Raw genomic sequence first — 21676 nt, forward strand, 5'->3', positions numbered from 1 at the left:
AACCCCCCCCCGCCTCTTTTCTAAGTTCCGTGTTTTGGCATAATAGACGCTTTTGTAGCCAACTATAATCTGAGTGGTACATTGGTTGGCCAGTTGGAATGTACTCAAGTCAATATTCTTCTGTAAGTTGTTCGAGGACTCATTTTTATAAGTTTTCTATCATTTATTAAGAATTTTTTTACTTCTTTTAAAAAGAATAAGTGCAACTTATATGTTATTTAAAATATTAATTAAATTATGGAATAATTTTTAAATGTTCGTTATAAATTTTAAAATATAATAATATACTTTTTATTATTTTGAAGTTCTATAATATTAATAATGCTGCAAATTGTTTTTGGGGAGTAATAAATGTTGCATAATATTTATGCAACATTTATTATTCATTATTCCCCATTTATTACATTTATTATTCCCCAAAAACAATTTTGTTTTTGGGGAATAATAAATGTAATAAATGGGGAATAATGAATAATAAATGTTGCATAAATATTATGCAACATTTATTACTCCCCAAAAACAATTTGCAGCATTATTAATATTATAGAACTTCAAAATAATAAAAAGTATATTATTATATTTTAAAATTTATAACGAACATTTAAAAATTATTCCATAATTTAATTAATATTTTAAATAACATAAGTTGCACTTATTCTTTTTAAAAGAAGTAAAAAAATTCTTAATAAATGATTAAATTAAATAAGAAATTAAAATTTTGGGGAATAATAAATATTACGCAAGCTTTAAGCAGATTGCATAACTAATTAAAATAATATATATATATATATATATATATATATATATGCAAAAAAAATTTGCATCTACTTTACTTCCGTTAATCTTAAAGAAACAATCAATAGTTCACTTCCACTGTACTAGGTATTTAGAAGATAAAATATTGAAGCTCACGAAATCTGATTAAAAGAATTTGATTCTGACGAAACAGCTAATGTTCGATTATAATTAGTACCAAATCCTGCTTGCAACTAGCAGTAATGGAGAAATTTTATTAGTCCTATTCTCAGTGTGTGTGTGTGTGTGTGCAGAGATTAGAGAATCTCATTATCATTGATGGAATTCTTCACCCTTAATCCGATACAGGATTTGCGATACGATTTGACTGCAACATCGCAATTACGAAGAGAGGAATGGCAATTGATTTAAAACTTCCAATCGTATGCTTGCTAATTGAAAATATTCAAAACTTTTGTTACATTCAGACATAAACATAATATTAATATACTGTCTCAAAAAGTAATAAATGCATTGCCAATACATAAAGGGCATTGTTATATATATATTGCATTGGTGAAAATAAGACTTGATATTATACATTCATGTTTCCATGGTAACAATAGATTCTGATTGGGTATACAAGGTGGTAGAGCATATTTGTATAGGATATCGTGAATAAATAAATCTACAGTATTTTAGGTTTTCGTGGTTAATATAACGTAATAGTAGCGAGTTGAAATAATGATTGTGTGAAGTTATAGTTGTGCCACGTACTACAAACTGACTGGCAATACTGCTATTGTCAGCGGGTTTTGAGGTCAGCAGAAGGTATTGCTAGCCGAGTGGGTAATTCCGATCTCTCTCTCTCTCTCTCTCTATATATATATATATATATACACCTGTGCTCCATGAGTACATATATTCCTGATACGTGATAATTGGAGAACCACGTGGTTATCCGCTCACTATGATAGGAGGAGAAATTCAATCTCTACGCTTTATAGAAGCAGCCAGTCATAACTTTTCAATAAATATTAATACGATCGTATTGCACAGTCCTTTCCTACTCCACAGGACTTTCTTCAAAGGAAGAGGGGGGGGGGGGTGTTGACAGATCGTCTGGGAGTCTGTACAGCACCGTAAGCTGGAAAGGGAGCAGTAGCGATCGTTCTGTGCATCCACACAACGTCCTTTGCGCACATCGTAATTGCTCGTCGAGTAAAAATGCCAGTGCACGCACTGGCGTGAGGCCTTTCTTTATCGGGGTATGCCAGGAGCACGTGGCTGAACGCGGAACCATTCCCTTGGGTTTTGCTTATGCAGACGTGTAATTCATCCTTGCTCGGTATGTGTGTGTGTCGTTGGCTTTTCCTCCCTGGATGATTCCGCAGAATTTGGTGACCTGAGAGAGAAAAAAAAAAAAAAAAAAAAGAGAAGCAACATGCGTGACGATGGCCCCTAGGGGTTTTCCTGAACGCAAGGGTATCGATGGAGAATTATAAGTGGTGTAGCAACAGAGGTTACAAACCTCCCCCCGTGTGGGTGTCATCATACGGAACAATCTAAAGAAACTAACAAACTACGAGTGGAATACCCTCCCTCTCGGTGACCCTGAAATATGCAGAGACGGCCCTCCTGTCATGTTCGGTAACGCACAGTCAACAGGGTGGTGCACGCGCCGAGTGCGAACCGTTGACGTACTCTACGAAAATTATTGCTTTTCGAGTCTTGCCAAGTGAAGCAATCAGCTGCTAAAAAATAAAAAAAAATCATTTCGAACCCTCTTGGGTGGCAATGAAAAACACTACAAGACATGGAAAAGTGATTGAAGATGACGGAATGAACGCTTACAGTGCCACCGCCGCAGCAGATGCGGCGGCGGTGACGACGCAGACAGACGGACGGCCAAGGAGTGTTTTCGCCTCCTCCCAGTGTCGACCCATGGCTGCTCCCTGCCAAGATGAAAATCTGCCGTTCCGTACTCCGGAAAGGTACGGCGGTGGTCACTTCCTCCTGCAGGACAGGGATGGAGAAGGCAGGGTCGGCACCCCTGGCTCTGACAGCGCAGATGGCATGGAGTGTCGTAGGGGGGCTTGCCGAACCGATTCTACAAGTTCTGGAGGTCAAGAAAAGGACCGAACACATGTCTTGAAACGGACAGATCCTTCGATCACTATAAGGCAACATTATTACCCCGAGGGTGGCTGGGGGTGGTTAATTTGCGCGTGTGCCTTCGTTGTACATCTCGTAACCTCCGGAATTCAACTGTCGTACGGAGTTCTTTACGTCGAAGTTCTTCGTCACTTCGGACGTGAGTATTTATTGGAGGCAGGTAAGTTGACGTTCACAAACTGTTGCAGATTTTTTTTTCCTGTTGTTTTTGTTCTGAAGCAATAATGCAATTTTTTAAGTCATGTGATTAAATGTATTAATTGTTGTAGATAGATTTCGTTGGTCAACTACTGCACGAGGTGTGTTATTTATATTACAGTTTTTATGTTTGCAGTTTTCTATTTTTTCTCCTAAAAATGATATTTTTAAATTAATGAAAGAAGATATATTTGCATCATCTGTTTTAAAGGTTACACCTAGAGATGGTTTATTTCCTTAAGATTCACTTAACTTATTATTTTAAATATTTTGTTTTAGAATTGATGTGCTCTTAAAAATAATGAACATAAAGCCTAAATATTATTAAAGTGTAGGATAATTCACGACTATGGATGAAGTCAAATGGCGTATTTCTTATGAATACATAAAAAAAAAAATCAGAAAAAAAAAATTGGTTTTCAATATTCTTTTAACTCTTTTCGTAAAACAGTAGACATTAACCTCCATATAAGATTAACTTTGAAGAACGTTAATATTTGTTAATATTAATTTCGTTATTTTATCATATTTAAATTATTGTATTGATAATTGTTGGTATAAATTCAAAGCTGCCACTAGCATGTAGAAAACTCAATTTTTTAAATATTTTGTTTCAAAGTTATGATAATAATTTTGTGGATTTAACAGGAATTCATTTCTGTTCACCTTTTCTTGGTAATGAAGGTCTAATTATGCATTTGTGACTATAGATCAATTTAATACCTTGTAATTATCATTTTAAACATCCGAGATGTATTCAATTGTAGAGACCTAACTGGGTTTAATAGAGTCCATCTATGCGCAGAGGATCAAAAGTTTATTGGGGGAGGGGGTGTTGTCTATTAAGCTATTATTTAACGAGCTATTGTCATGTAATGGAATATTTTTCATTATTTTCTCTAGAAAAGCAATATACGTACCACCTGTCGATGCATTGAAAATTAAATTAATATTTCGATAGGTTGTCACTAGGTGGCAGGTAAAGCAACAATTATTTGAATCATTAAAATGTTCGTAAAAATTTACATTTTTTAAACCCTTTAAATATGGAATAGAGAAATTTTAAAAAATGTTATTCCTATTGTATATTGTTATATCCAGAATGACAGACAATGCTTGGTAATGGTGTATGCACACTAAATGAACATGGTTTTGCAATTTCTGTTTGCATTATCGCAGCTGTTTACAGAAATTTGCTATTATGTACGCCATGGTGGTCATGGACACAAACTGTTCTATTAGTGGGCGGTGTCATGAGTTCCTTTCACTCTTCTCGTGCTTCACATTAAATTGTTACTATAGAGCGACCTCGGCATTCTCGTATGCCTAATATGCCAAAGGTTAAAACTCGGGTAAAATCGACTTCATTGCCTGCTTGTTTCTATCTGTTGGCATTCCATCGTAGAGAGGAAAAGTTATTTAAGCAATCTAGGTGTGTCGTTTGACTACGAAGACTGAAAACCACCCCTTTATTACCTGCTTTTATTACCCATACGGTCTGAAGAATGGTGTGACGAGAAGTTGAAGGGGAACTAAGAGATAGATTAAATAAGAATGAAGCGCCTAATAATAGGGGGGAAACAGCTGAGAGTTATGTTCAACAATGGGGATGATACACAATGTATAAAAATATGAGGCAACCTCTGAAATTGATTATCATTAAACAGATAAGAGAGCGAGTCAAACCCAGGCTACAAGGCTATTTAATTATTCCCTTGAACGAACCCCACTAGGACTTTTGGACAATATAAGTGGTATTTTGTGCCATAACTCCCTCTGCTGGAGCTTTGGAAACTAATGAGAACATAAAATATACTCAACAGAAAACGTACAAAGTCAGTGCTGGTAAGGCAATATTATGCAACTGGTATCAATAGTGGAACCCCCCTCCCTCGATTTCCAACTTGTAGCACGCTTTTTTCATAGAAGTGCCATGCATATACAGTACTTATTCCAATAGATATTTTTAACTTTCTAACAATACAATTCGCTAGGCCAGTAAGGCCTAGTTTGTTACACGCATGGACCCTTCAGTATCATTCAGTTTATAACTGATATAAAATTAGTAAACGGAAGACGTCCAATTATTTCCTCAACACATTTCTCAGAGGACGTCAATATTATTAAAAGGATTTTTTTTTACATCATACGGTGTTTTAGTTCGTTCCCAACCCATTAATAATTAAAACTTTAAAGGGTAGGTACAATCACCTTTTGATTTGTCAAGGGAATAGTAAACAGACCTTGCATTTTGTTGGAATACATTCACGTGACTATTGTTACCATACATGGTTGTTAAACATTTTTTTTTTTTTGCCTTGAAGTAAGCGAGATTCTATTACGCGAACATCAATGCCCTCTGGACCCGATTCAGTGGAACAAAAAAAAAAAAAAAAAAGAACTCTGATAGTAAACAACAACTTTTGTACGGTTACTAAGGTAACCTCACATATTCGGTTGTCAAGGATACTTAATTGAAGTTCGCCACTTGAAGGCTCTTCGTTCAACATGCCCAACTAAAAATTAAGAAAAAGGAATCTCTAAATTGTTTCTCATATAATTCCAGCTCTTCAAACACCTCTTAAAATATTGATTTACTTTTATTTGTGTCCACCGGTAGGTAAGGAAACAATTACAGTAACAAACTGGGAGGTAAGATTAGGGAAGATGAGTTTTGTGTATTACCAGCATCTACTTAAATTAGCAAATCTAACACCTGTGCACTACGCATGCCTAGAGAAAATGCAATGTTCTTTATGTATCCGTGCGATGTACGTGGTGTTGACAATCTAGTACATGACGTATTTGAATTAAATGAATATTCTTTAATGAAGTGAAAGAGAAATTGAAAAACAAAGCATCCGTTTATTTGAAAGTATCATCAATTCAATCTCTAGAGAATAAAAATCGCTTAATTTTTATTATTTACGAGGGAGGGATGCACCATAGTGAATCAGAATAAATGGAAAAGTGAAGTATGCCTTTACATTTTATTGTACAAACGCTTTTGTATTTCACTTGGAATGCTGTCTGTCACTTTTTCCTACAATAATAAGCTCGTGCCCTTTTCCCTCTATCCTTTCTCAACTCCGAAGAAATATCGCTAGTCTATTGGGAATTGAACAAAATAAATGTGCTATCTCAGATATATCTCGGCCCTGTGTTTTCTTTGATAATTCATCTTCTGCTACGTTTGGTGTTGTGTAAATGTATTTTTAAGCCTATTTTAGTATAATGCCGAGAATAAAATATGGCAGGTAAAGCAAAAACCCCTAAACTTTCATTTGTCTAACTTTGCTATTCGGTAAGGCTTTTTTTTCCCCCTTTCCTCCAGCTGATATTGCGCCTCAGTGCAAGACAGTAAAAGAAATATTGGTTACTTTCGGAAACTGACAAGACAGTTCCACTTTCTTGGAAGATTTTCGTTATGTGTCTATCATTTTTTCTTTTATTTTTGATGATCTTTGCTCCTATCTTTTTCTCCACATTCAAAAAACTTTAAACGGATTTTTTATATATGAATGTGGTGATAAAAAAATAGTGGTGTAAGATACGAAGAAAAGATTTTTGCCCATTCTTTTAGGAATCAGCAGAAATAGAGGTAAGAAAAAAGAAATACTTTATCTTGCCTATTTTTTATTATACATATAGTAGTTTTTACTCTAAGTAAGGTGAGATGCTTTTAAAATGTAAGTTGTAGCGAGAGGATACGTAGTTATTATGGAATTCTCAAAAATAATTTTTCTCGTAGTAGAAATAATAGGTAAGGAATATGATCAATGATGCTCCAAATTTGTGGTGTTTCTTCATTAGTATGAGAAAAAAAAAGGTGAAATAGAGAGCTCTGTAAAAACAATACTCCATACTCAAAAAATTGTTCACTTCTCAAATTACTATCTCGTGTTAGTTAAGTCTTCCCTATTTCTTCGTCAGCATTCACTTTTGTGTAGCGAAGCTAATTGGATCGATGTCCTTCCTAGATGTTTCATCTAACTTGGTGTTTGCACAGATTGCTATTCGCTGTTCTACTGAACATCTTGTAATTCCATTTCGTTGCTTGTATTAGAAAGTTGGTCGCATTTCCCCAAAGTGCAAAAGTACTCTTTGACTGTCTCTGTGGTGTTGTCGAAACCAAACTGTTTGTGCAACGCATCCCAGAAAAGAAGACACTGTGTTAATATTTAATAACTCAGTGGTGAAAAAATAAAAATGAAAAAAGGACTAAGTTGGATTCTAAAGAGAGAAAGAGGATTTCGGTGAAGGCTACAGTCACCAAACGTCGATATTTTTTCTGAATATATTTTTTTTTTTTGGCTAGATCGGTGAAGGAATAATTCTTTTCATATTCCCCGTTATTTGAGGAAGAAAGTGTATGGATGGGGTAATATTGAGCTATAAGCTCTGATCATGGCAGGAGGGTAACAGCAATAGCCGAGCCTCAGTATAAACTTCATTGCCTACAGCATTGCCATCCATTATCCTCCCTGGGTATCCATTTTAGTTTCCTCGTACGACATGCATGGGCTACAGTAGAACTGGTATGTAAGTAAAGCCCTCTCTAAAAATTAAGACGATCTCCCGGACTCCCTACGAGTGGCCGAAAGATCGTCCAACTCAATGACGGCCCCTGCACCACTGAGTAGAACCGTTCATATTCCAGGGAAACGCATCCACCGAGAACATCCTCCCCAGAGATTCAAAATGCTCTCAGGGCAAACTCCCCGAGATCTAAGGCCGCCTCCCCCTCACCGGGAGCAAAATTCCAGAAGAAACCTAGGGGAGCGAAGCTCTACGTTCCATTTTAGTCGCCTGTTACGACATGCATGGGCGTGAGATTCGTCATCATATGGGGTACTTACATTCTTCTTTTGATTTCGATGTCTTCACGCAAACGCGCGCGCGCGCGCACACACACACACACACACACATATATATATATTAGAAGGATGTTTCTAGATCCTTCTTTGAGTAAATATTTCTAGATCCATCTTTGAGTAAATTTATTAGAAGGATATATTAGAAGGATGTTTCTAGATCCTTCTTTGAGTCCTTATAGTCCTTATAAGGACTGGCTTAAAGGGACGAAGCAAGAATGCTTTTCATCTTCCTCGTTATCTGTAGAGGACAGTGTAGGGATAAGGTGTTATTGAGCTATTAAAGCTCTGGTCATGGCAGGAGGGTAAAAGCAATAGCCGAGCCACAGTTAGAACTTCATTGGCTACAGCACTGCCATCCATTACCCTCCCAGGGTTTGAATATTGACTCAACGATCCATGTTCAAAAAGGACTTATAGTCCTTATAAGAACTGGCTTAAAGGGACGAAGCAAGATGCGTTGGCTCCACTCAGTGATGGCCTTCCACACCACCACCGAGCAGAACCGCTCATATTCCGATGAAAAGCATTCACCGACAAAGCCCCTCAGCGGGCCGTGCCGGAGAACGCTTCACCCGGAGACTCAAATTGCTCCCTTAAGGCAAAAACCTTAAGTGAGCGTACTCAAAACTCTCGAATCTCAGCGCCCCAGGGGGGGGGGGTAACAGCAACAGCCGAACCTCAGTTAAACTTCATTGCTACAACATTGCCATTTATTATATTACCCTCCAAGGGTATTAACCACCGCATCTCACAGTCGATTCCTCATCTGCTTATTAACTAGGGAGACTATAACAAAAAAATAATCCTATGAAACACTTTATGGTAGATTAAAAAGTTTTTATCAGTTTAAATAAGTTTCTATCTATTATGCTTAATAATAATATAGATCTATTCATATTTTATACCAAAATATAGAAAAAACTGAAGTTTCGAAAGTTACCAGGAGGCTTATAATAAAAAGTGCTCCAGGCATCGGAGTTGCCTTCGTATGCACTATTTAAAAGATATGAATCTGCTCAGGAGCCCGCCTGTTCACCTTTTATTAAAAAAAATTTATTATTAAAAAAACAAGCTGATAATGTCTAAACTTGCTAAGATGTCTGATGGACCAATATGTATATCTTTCACTTTTTCTGTGTACTATTTTTTATGAAGGAAGATTTTTTGCTGTATGATGTGAGATCATGTTGGTGAGGTATTTCGTCAGGTTGTTTCTCCAGTTTGTTTACAAACGTCCCCCGAGACAAGAAATTTTGAATCTCCTAGAAGACCTCTTCCCTCCAGACATCTTAGATCTTTTTAAACATTGTATAAACAATACTTTCTTCACCTATCAAGACAGAATCTGGGAACAAAAAGAAGGACTGGCCATGGGTTCATCATTATCACCGGTATTAGCAAACCTATTTATGGAAAAAGTTGAAAACAATGCTCTAAAGAATTACCATGAAAAACCAAAAATATGACTACGTTATGTAGACGATAGTTTCATCATATGGAATTGAAGAACAGATGAACGTATCAATTTCAAAGATTATCTCAACAATTTGCACAACACCATAAAATTCACCTTATAACAAGAAGAAAATAGAAAACTTTCTTTTCTAGATATCCTATTAGAAGTTAATGAAGAAAATAAACTCTCCTTCTCAGTATATAGGAAGATTTCTAAATGCATCCTCACACCACCATCCTTCACAAAAAATAAGCTTAATTAAAACTCTTCGAGACAAAGTATACAATATCTCAAGCACACAAGAAAGATGTAATGAAGAACTAAAATACTTAACACAAATCCTCCAACAGAACGGGTATGAAACAAAAACCATCAAGAGAATCCTTAAAATGCCACCAACTAACAAAACAATAAAACAGGATTACAAAAACGCAATCTCGCTTCCTTATATCAAAAATGTTACAGACAAGTTAGTCAAATTAATGAACAAACACAACGTAAAAGTAGCCTTCCTTCCTATGGCAAAAATCTCAAGATTCCTACATCCATCAAAACCACCTCATCATTTTCTTAAAAAACCAGGAGTCTACAAAATCCATTGCTCTTGCGGGATTTGCTACGTAGGACAGACAGGAAGAAATACGCAAGGCTGAACACCAAAAAGACGTACAATACAAAAGAGAACAAAAAACGGGTCTTGCTTTCCATACCACTTCCACTGGACACGATGTACTCTGCAAAAAAGGACGATGTCATACATAGAAAACAACAGCTACATAAGAAAATTTAAAGAAGCTGCTAATATGCTGAAAAACCCAACCCAATGCAATAAAAATCAAGGTTTAATTCTCCAACAAGTGTGGTCAGCTCTAATAAAAAATCTACCTCAATCTGAGCTCGGACTGTATGAACGAGAAAGAGAACACGTGACATCGTCCATTATTGTTCAACGTCAATAACGTTTTATAACTGCATTCTGTTATTTGAGTTTATGATTTGTAGTTATTAATTTTTCTTGCTTAAACTTTAAGTTATACTATTTATCCCTGAATATTTAAATCCTGCGATTTACGAAACTTCTCGGGAACTATTATTTCAGTATTTTGTATAACTGAATAATATATAAAACAAATTGTGGTGTAATCACCGAAATATGTCTTTTGAAGCAATATTATGTCAGATTATTAAAGTATCATAAGTGAACTTTCAGTAGGTTTATAATTAAATACGTTTAAGCTTATTTCTATATTTGGTTATAAAATATGGATGTATCCATAATATCTTTTAATTTTTATATCTTAAGCATTTTGGCTTTAGTATAAATTTATATTTATTTTGTACACGAACATACATACCCTAATAATCAATGGACGTAAAATGGAATTTCATGGATGCCTACCAATATTTAAGGTTTATTTATATTGTAGAATAATAACAGCAATTTTTCAAAAAACTGTTTCCATACGCAGTTTCGACACTAGGTGGCATTTTAAAAGTGTAGCACTTGCATTCATTTAGCATACAGTGTCCGTTTCAAATTTTTACCTCGAGTTTTACATAGGATGTTTCTGAATCCTTCTTTGAGTAAAGGATCTGTCATATTTAACTAGGGATGCTTATTAAGCTCTAAATAGAATGGTTCAATCGAATATACTGACTCGCTTTTCCATTGAAATATTTATGAATTTACTAATAATTCAAGACATACATTTTAATACAACTGAAAACTAAAAATTGCGACGTTTCACCCATGTATTATAGGGGTGCCAAATTTTTCTCATATAGAAGGTTGTGCGCGTGATTTCTTTCGAACTTAAAGAGTTTTTTTATTTATATATATCGTATTTAAACTTATGTACTCTCATTCTTTAACTTTAAAATTCAATTTAAACTTAGAAATGAACGAATAAAATAGAAATCAGTTCATTTATATAGAGTACCGTAGATCAATCCCTGTTTCTCACTATCCATTTTCTCTTTCTGTCTTCCATTTCAGTTTCTAGTGCACCTGTTATCTGAGGCGCAATTTAATACTTAACAGCTTTTCTCCCTTCCTCTTGTTCCATCCTCTCCTTCCATTGATGTATGTATCGATTTACTTCATCCTTTATTGTGAGTGCTATTCAGTCTGTTGAACCTTCCGACAATGGGACGTAGGTCAGAAAATCCCTTACATAATAACGAAGCAGATGGCTTCACAGATAATATCAGTCAGTTTTAGAAGATATGTGTGTGTATATATACACACACATACATACACGCACGTCTTTCTTCCTCTCTTACCTCTTCATGTGTTTTTCAATCTATGAAAGGTACTTTTTTAGCATAGAAAAGATTGATTTCTAGAAATTTGCTATCGTGTATGTCACAAGTACATCCTAAGGACACATAAATTCGTCGCAATTTCTCATTTCGCTTCCGATCCTCAACAAACAGACATAGAACACTATTACGATACAATATTTTCATTTAATCGAAGACTAAACTCGACCGAACTGTTTCTTTACACAAAATCTTATTTGCACTCAAGTTTTACATTTTTAATTCTTCTCAGTATTGAATTTAAAATCTAGCGATTTTCATTCTTCTCAAAATGAATACGGAACACCCTACCGAGTGACAAATAAACAGTTATATGCGTTACCCCCATTGTCACAGTTATTTTATTTACAAGTTTAAAAGACGCAAGTCGAATGCATAATGCTAGATGAATAATACATAAAAACAAATCTATTCCGCTTAACAATAAATTTCCCTGTTGTTGGCGTCACATACAATTTCCACCTACATTTATATCCTTTTGGTAGCTGCCTATTGGAATACGAAGTTTGTTTAAAAGCAATGTTTTACTCACAAGAATATTCAAAACATTTTTTTTTCTGTTTCATGTAACGAACAGTGAAATTACAATTAAATAATTCTAAAAGTAGAAATCAGAATCACCGGGAAAATTATTCTAGCATGTGACTCGCATCTCGTATATAATTCCCCCCCCCCCTACTACGCTTTCATAATATTTCTTCAGTTATTTCTCTCGATTTCGCTTGGAACAGCACTATTATATCAACAAAAGAATTCGATTTGCCGCAGTCTATATCTGAATTAAATTTTAAATTCAAATCTGCCACAGTGTATGTTCCAAGGATAAGGCTACATGGGCTTTCCATAGATAAGGGAAAAAGGATTTTAGAAATAGTTTTCTTGGTATAAAATGATTTCTATATGGATTTGTGTTGGAAAGACTTAGGAAAGCTACAAGGCATTTCGTAACTTCAGATTCAAATGTAAATACAATTTTTTTACGAATTATATTGTCGCGTATTTAATAACCTTATAACATAATGGGGCTGTGTTATTAAAGGGGAAAAAATCCAATAACACTGTTTGCTATTCGAAATAAATAAATAAAAAAAAATACTTGCTTTAAAAACCTCACGATCCATACTTCTGTGGAAAAAAATAAAAAGATCTCAGTGATTAAATTTATAATACATGACAAAAACGTGGATCAAGTAGAGCGAAATTCATTTTGCATTACATCTTTTGGAGACTCAGGTCTAGAACTCGTTATCATACATACAATTTATACATAATTTAAATAATTTATTAAAAAAATTCATTCATCTTAGAAAAATTATTACTACTTATAAAATTTTATATTTACAATTAAAATCTATATGAAAATTAAGAAATTTATCTAGAATTTTGAAAATAGAATAAAAACACCTTTAAATATTTTATGATACAATTATATAAGTAATTTAATGAAATTATAGAAGCCCAAAAGGAAGTTCATTGAATCAGAGACCCTTGGAGGATAATGGATGGCAATGCTGTAGCCAATGAAGTTCTAACTAAGGCTCGGCTGTTGCTGTTACCCTCCTGCCATGATCAGAGCTTTAAAGCTCAATAACACCTTATCCCTACACTGTCCTCTACAGATAACGGGGAAGGTGAAAAGCATTCTTGCTTCACCCCTTTAAGCCAGTCCTTATCCTTATAAGGATAAGAAGCCCAAAAGATCGGAGGATGGAATCAATCGACCGTGAGATGCGGTGATTGATTCATTCAATCCAATACCCTTGGAGGGTAAAGGGAAGATGAAGTTCTGAGGCTCGGCTATTGCTGTTACCCTCCTACCATGATCAGAGCTTTAATAGCTCAATAATACCTTATCACTACACTGTCTTCTACACATAGCGGGTAAGATGAAAAGCATTCTTGCTTTTCATCTTAAAGATCTTTCTTAAAGGGGCGACCCCTTTAAGCCAGTCTTTATTTATAAGGATATAAGAATTAAATTAGAATGGATAGAGGGATTCAAGATGGCGGAAGATGAATACCGGCATGATGGTTATTGTTGCGAAGAATGTTTTTTGATTTCAGTGGTGATTAGTGAGTTTTAGATTTTGTGAATCTTCTTTGATAGCGGAAGACTTTGATTTTGATGCAATTTTCCGGCCCTTGCCCGTTCTCTTCTCCATTATAAATATTTCTCAGGTAAGCATATTTTAATACTTTTAAACATGAACAGTTTACGTCCCGACGACTTTGTCCAATCTCTGGATAAGAAGCTGGTGCTCGACCTCCTCAAAAAACTGTTGAAAAAATTTGAGGTAGAGTGGCCAGGGTTTCTAAACCTATATTCAGCGACAGATGACTCTTCACAGAAGGGGACAACTCAACACCAGGGGAAGAAGGGGAGATGAACCTGATGATAATCTCTGCTCCCACACCAAAAGACGATACAGAAACCCACTCTCGAAAAAAGCGTAAAACAGCGGAGACTCAGATAAACGAAGGGATGGAAGAAGATGCCCCCAATACTGACCTCCCCACACCCAACAATGAAAAAGTTCCTCCAATTGTACTACCGGAAAAAGAACGATGGACGGCCCTCAGGCCCATTATGCAAAACCACCAAATTGCCTATTCATGGGCAAAAAACGTAGACGGCGGAATTAAAATCCAGCCTGCTACAGTAGGCGACTACAGACTCCTCACAAAAACCATGGATGAGTTAGATATTAAATATCATACTTACTCACTGAAGTCGGAGAAAAACCTAAAAGTTGTACTCAGGGGAATAATAGAAAACATCTGCACAGATGAAATAACTGAAGACCTCCGCCTCCACGATCTCCCACCTGTCAAGATCAGCAGAATGTTACGGCCGACAAGAGTCCAATTCCCCTAGTACTCGTAGAGATACCCAACACACAAAAGAACATATACAACATAACAACCTTCTGTGGTCTGAAAATCACAACTGAACCACTAAGGAAAAGAGCCTCGTCAGGCCAGTGCCGCAGATGTCAGAAGTACGGACACGCACAGAAACTCTGCAGAGCAGACTACAAATGCCTCAGAAGTGGAGCAAAACCACCCCCCAGCAACCTGCTCAAAACCCAGGACCTCACCAGCCAAATGCGCGAACTGCGGGGGCCCTCACCCGGCAAACTACAGAGGATGCAGTCACTACCCTAAGAATAAAACAGACAACAAAAGGAAACAGATCTCTCAACCCTGCCCACAGGCACCAGAGTCGACGGCTCCCCAGTTGCCTGACACCCAACAAAAGACAACAAAATACTAGCTCTCACAAATGGAAAATACAAGTCTGGAAAGTCATCGTCGAAGCAGGACATACGCCGAAGTAGCCCGCCCACCCAAAGTTATCCAGCAGGACTAAATTCTTCCAAACATGACAACAGTCATCATAACCTCATTGGCAAACATGCTTCAAGACTTCAGTAAGTCAAACCCTTCACCAAACTCTACAAAAAGATTTCTAAAAGAAACTCAAACCAACTTATCAATGCTAGTTAATGAACAAAACTAGATTACTTCCAGTGAAGTTCTAACTGAGGCTCGGCTATTGCTGTTACCCTCCTGTCATGATCAGAGCTTTAATAGCTCAATAACATCTTATCCCTACACTGTCCTCTACAGATAACGGGGAAGATGAAAAGCATTCTTGCTTCGCCCCTTTAAGGCAGTCCTTTTAAGGACTTAAGCATTAAATTACTTATATAATTGTATCATAAAATATTTAAAGATGTTTATATTATACTTTCAAAATTCTAGATAAATTTCTTAATTTTCATATAGATTTTAATTGTAAATATATTATAGCATTAAATTAATGAGGCAGAATCGACCGTGAGATGCGGTGATTAATACCCTTGGAGGGTAATGGAAGGCAATGCTGTAGCCAGTGAAGTTCTAACTGAGGCTCGGCTATTGCTGTTACCCTCTTGCCATAATCAGAGCTTTAATAGCTCAAAAACACCTTATCCCCTTTAAGCCAATCCTAATAAGGAACATTAAATTAAATAATTAATTTTTTTTCCTGTTGCGATGCATAATCCCCATGCCCATCCAGGGCGAGCTTGGAAATTCTGCTCATAAAATGCTACCCTCTCTGTAGCCATAACAGATAGCGGGGAATATGAAAAGTATCTTGCTTCACTCCTAAAGACATTAATGTCAATTGTCAACATTAAAATTTTGAGCAGTAAACTCTCCAGGGTAACGGATGGCAATGCATGCTGTAGTCAATGAAGTTTTAACTGCGGCTCGGCTGTTGCCGCTACCCAGCCATGACTAGAGCATTTAGCTCAATAACACCCCATCCACACATTTTCTTCAATCAGATGAGGGGATAAAGAGTCAAGGACAGTCCATCTCCCCCCCCCAAAGTATTAAATTTCATTTTAAGACACATTTGCATACACGAGTTATACTAAGTAATGTGCTAGAGGTCGTTTCTCTGTGTAAAACTTTGCTTGTTTACTATATTCTCCTCATTCACACCTATTAAAATAATGCCACCCATCGACAAAGGGTTTTAAGTGTTCTTCACCATCATCGTAAACAATGGTCTGAAACCAGGTGACGCCCTTAAACTCTCCTCTTCTCAGTCTCGCCTTAGCATATGTTAGGAAAAGACAATTGGAGTCATCAGAATGAAGCAGGGCTCGGTCATAAACGTCTGAAATATGCAGATACGATAAGGGACATTGGGATTAATGTGAAAAAAAAGTATGTATGAGTATAACCATAAAACAAAAGAAACGTATACTGAAATGTTTATATTTAAATCTTCCAAAATTCATTCAAAGTTAATGTTCACAACCCCAAATATTAATAGAATACCGAAACAAAACAAAATCGAGCATAATTAAATATCCAAGATTGAAAATGTCTTTTAATTTTAGAAAATTAGCTTGTAAAAATCGCCATTAGTTTCTAGTTGTCGTTATTATTAAAGCGAATAAGTGCACGATATGAAAAGTCAGGGATATTTGTAAATTATCCGTGTTATCTCCTAAACAAATGTTGATGGAATGTTGCTTGAAAAATAGGATGCAAAAAAAGCGCAATCACCACGGCTGTACTAGCTACACATTACGTGATAATAATCGCTAAAAAATGCATATAAAGACCATGAAAGAAAAGAAAATCATTACAGTGTGCGTAATGTAGCTATAAAAATGTGACCACTTTTATAGAATTCCATATCTTGATCAAAAATATAATTAATTCAAACATGCATCTATTAAGTCATATTATTAGCAATAGAATTTAAATTATTTGCATATGGACAATATTCATCTACATACAAATAGCGTTGCATGGATATAAGCAAATTTTGGCATAATAGATCATCTTTCTTTAATTGTATTTGCAATATCTTCATATTTTCTTACCCTTAATTTCGTATTAGGTATCTTTATATTTCCTTGTCTCCAATTTGTATCACCATTTATCATTTATATTAGTATTATCTTGTATGGGGAAGAAAACAGCTGGCTAAAGAATGGAGAAAAGTAAATAATGTCGCAATTAAATATGCGAAGAATTCAGACAGCTCAAAAATTCCAAATTTCTCCAAACAGGCAATTCCTTTTTAACTACTAGCAGAACGAACTGGCACATTCAATATTCCAAACAACGTGGTGCAAAAATGGTCGAAGTAGATGCCTATGTTTTATTCTTTAATTTTTTTTTCCATATTTATCCAAGTATAAAGAAATAGACAATTTCATCTTCCTGTGTGAGACTGCTCGGAAGATTTTACAGAACATCTTTCACCGTCCAATTTGAGACACTGAATCGATAATCTAATTTCTTGGTCTTTCTTTGTCTTCCAGCACTGCTCAGGTGAATGGCGAATTTCTGAACTATGATCGGAAAATCAGACAGATTCGTGTAGAATCGTCATCGCATGTAGGTTCATATGTGTACATTTTTTACTAACCGAAAAACTATTTTAATTCATTCATTTTTTTTCCCTGTATAAATTACGAGATTCACAAAAGTGCAATTACTATACGTAAGTAGCAACACGTTACTTCTACAGATTTCAATTGCGGCATTGTGCGGCACAACACTTACGTCAAAACCCAAAGTCATTATGGGGAAATAGTAAGTGAAAAGCAACATAGAATTGAAGCGATCAATAGAGAAATGTGAGTTTCGTAAAATAATACAAAAGAAATGTGCAATCTACACTTGAATTATGGATGACATCAAGAGGTCGCTGCTACAGCTGATGGTATACACGAAGAAAAAAAAATAAGAGAGAGATAGTATACTGGATTGATGTAATGTATTAGCGGTGATAAAGGAAGCACTCGAATATAAAAGAAAGCTGAGGAAAACATTTGGGAAAGGTGCAATGAAGTAAAACAGAAGGGAGAAAAAGCATTGGCTGGAATTATAACAGAGGTAACTATGAGTCCTAATTATCTCTGTTGATACCGACTAGAATTTTTTTGTTGTTGTTTTGGATAAGAAACTAACACATTTTTATCGTGATGGATTAGTACTTTGCAATCCCCAGAGGCCACGTGGTTGCTATTGCATCGTTTTGTTTGAATTTCCATGTTGCGATTTGGGATTACGGCCGAAGCAACTCAGACTACGATTTTAACGGATTCTTTATGTAGGATGAAAAACCTACCAGCTCCGTATAAAACTAAAATCCGCTTTAGTTGGAGAAAAATCCTTAAAGGTTCTTCGTATCCCAGCAACAACTCGAAAAATTCAAATTATTTCTAGGAAAAAAAAAAAATCCTAAAATCCTGTTCATGCACGGCTAAGATCAATCACAAAAACCCCGCCTAAAAAAAGGCCAATAACATTGTATTCACTGATAGGAGAGGAAACCTGTTTCCCAGGTAAAAGGGCGAAATCACTGGACATCCGCAGAGACATTTTAAATTAGATTCGGTAGCACTCTTGAACCGTAAAGTTCATCGCGGAGGATGAAATGTTGACAAAACATTCTAGAGAGACGTACAATAACTGTAGGATATCGTGAACAGACAGCAACCTACACGTAAATAGATACACATTCGTTACCTTGGCAACGGAGTCATGTTACAGATCACAGAGTTTCAGTAATAAGTTGAATACCTTAGAGATCCTATTCTAATTGCTTAATGTTATCGGATTATGAAAAGGCGCCTTGAGATGGCTGGGTGACGTGTTTTTGCTCTGGTTACTCAACTAGATGATGCTATCATTACACGAAAGGTCATCCCATCGAATAGAATTATCTCTTAGTACTAACAAAACGCGAATTTTGCTGAACAGATAAAAGTTACATCTCCAACGAATGCTCAGAGGAATGCGTATAATTTCCAGTACTACGCATGCGCGTGTCATCTATTAATTAGTTTTATGTTTACGTGGATAAATGTCACTTACCTTGTAGGGAAGTGAGCGAGTGCAAAATGCTGACAGGAACGATGGTATACTGCTCTCCGACGTGTAACTAAGAGATTGTACGCAACGAAAGAAGCGACAAGAACATTATGAGCTGTCAAGACAAAAGTAATGGACTTCTTTGCTATGATTAAAGGGCAATGCAGGATGTGAAATCTTGTCTTTGTGGTGTCAAGATGAAATGAAACAGTTTAACTTGTAAAAAACACTTTCGAAAATGGAAGTGAGGATAGGGATAGGGTTAGAGAAATGCCAAAAGTTACTCATCTTTAATTCCACTAAAAATGACAATGCAAAGACGTCACAGTTATTGCCAAATTCGTTTGTTTATTCTAGCATTATAATAGCTTCATTTAATTTTTATAGTAATCTATCCCCAAGGGTCGATGAATTGATGTTTGTGTATTCATTTAATGCATACTAACTGAAGTATTTCCTAAAGAATGTCAATAGGTTGGGGGAGAGGGTGGAAATGTTAATTCAGTAATTTCCAAAATTGCTAACGGATTATACGAGCAATAACTCTTATAAAATTACGTACAAAAATGCAATTAACGGGAACGTAATTTACGTAATAAGCAACAAGAGTGAGATAGCGTTCATTTAATTGCTCTATCTTTCTCTCTTCTGAATTATCAAGTTGATTCAGTAGGGGTTTGTTTGTTAATGAATTTAGTAAAACAAGACGCGATACTGCTGTAGCAATCTTTAAAAAGAAGACAAAACCTAATGGGGTTATTATCGTCCCCTATTTCGGAAATCTCAGTAGCTTAGATAGTATTGACATAATTTGGATGGAAATCCAGAGTTCGAATTTAGCCTGGAATCTGTCGAGTAGGCTTTATCAAGGCTTTTCAGTTGAAGTTGAGTTAACCGGTCTTAGGAAAAGTTTCTCCTCCTACACTTTTTTTCCCAATTTTAAAACAGGCAAACTATAACAATATACAGATATAAAGACATGATTTAATAGATGCATAGCCTAATTATTTCGGATATAATTACAGTTACACTAAAACAAATCCTATCTAGGATAACAATGACACGAACTTAACAAAAGTCGTGAATTACGGTTAGTTTAAAATTGACGTATAAGAAACAAAGGTCATGAGGTGTGTATTGTCAATTGTGTGCGTTCACTCCCAGGATGGTTCATGAGTTCTTAGAGAAAGAAAACCCATTCGATCCTAGATCTGATCCTTATATCTCTTATATAGCGTCATTACGGTTCCGAAAGATGGAATCAGCGACAGAATCATATTTAAAATAAGGGAAATAAGGAAGGAATGCGATACTATTGACATTCAGGAATGCTATCAGAGCAAATCTCAGGTGGTATAGTCACTTAAACAGAATGGAAGCGGAAAGGTTAGAAAAGCAAGTACTTTTTTGCCAGGAAGGTTGGGAAAAGACCCAGAGGAAGACCAAGATTCAAATGGATCGATATAGAAATAAGTGGCATAAAAAATAGAAATATAAGATCTAATAATATTGCAGTGTTGACAGATAGCAGATTGATTTGGAGAAAAATTATCGTAAGAAGTTAGTAATGGTGTAACTTTTTTTTCATGTACTACTAACATAATTATCCTGTACACCTCCTGAAGGTACATATCAGGAATTTGATGATGATATATGACATGATACCCAAAGGAGTACATGTTATTCTTTCAACTGCTCCAAAGACTCAAATTCTCACGTCCAAAACCTGCAGTTGATGACCATCATTACCTCCTAACATATGTACAAAGTTCATAAATAAAACGCCAATATACAATGGTGTAGAGTTTGCAAATTAAAAGGTATTTCAAGTTGGTTTAGATATGTTAATTTCACAAGTGATACCCAATTTGTTTTTCTTGCATCGCATACAATTTCCCCTCACTAACTACGTGATACAGTTCCTTCACTGGAAAACTTGCCAAACTATGGCAACCAGTCAACAGTACGAATTAAATAATAAAGTCTAACAATTCAAAAATCTTCATTATTTCACGCAGATATTTCAAAGAATTAAATAATTAATTCATGACTTTAATTCACGAACTGTTTTTCAAACTGTGGGTAGCGACTTGTTAGTGGGTCGTGAAATCAGTTTAGTAGGTTGCGACCAACATTTTTTAAAATTAAATATATAATGAAAAATTGAGTATTTCACAGATTTTCGTCGCTTTAATACGTTCATACTGGTGGTGTGTCACATCTCGCGTTTAACTCCAAGGAGAATCCTCTCTACGGCATTTTAAGTCTCTTCTGCTTCGAGAAACTTGTATTTGCAGAATGGTTGTGGAAGGGATATTTATCACTGCACGGAGACATTTTCATTCCGGTCTTCCTAAAGAATAGGTGTAGCGAGCAAAACTCTGTTTTTCCCATGAATAAAAATGAATCTTATGTTTTATAGCAAACATACCCGTAGCATTAAATAAAATATTTCCTAATTTCTGCTTTTGTTGTTTATGTTTCCATTTTTTATTTCTATGTTGTTTTCACATATTAATAA

General features: G+C 35.6%; 1 protein-coding gene across 1 annotated transcript in view; it reads left to right on the plus strand.

Moving 5' to 3' along the window:
- Positions 1–2532: 2532 nt before the first annotated feature.
- LOC150094317 (monocarboxylate transporter 12-like) overlaps positions 2533–21676 on the plus strand; it is a 79400-nt gene continuing 60256 nt past the window's right edge. The window contains exon 1 of the mRNA XM_090412437.1: positions 2533–3070. Within this exon, the coding sequence (XP_090268563.1) occupies positions 2533–3070 (538 nt within the window). The remainder of the gene's footprint in view (positions 3071–21676) is intronic.

Source organism: Typopeltis vanoorti, chromosome 22 (genome assembly GCF_054136105.1).
Source record: "Typopeltis vanoorti isolate ZY-2024b chromosome 22, IOZ_Tvanoo_1.0, whole genome shotgun sequence".
Classification (NCBI taxonomy): domain Eukaryota; kingdom Metazoa; phylum Arthropoda; class Arachnida; order Uropygi; family Thelyphonidae; genus Typopeltis; species Typopeltis vanoorti.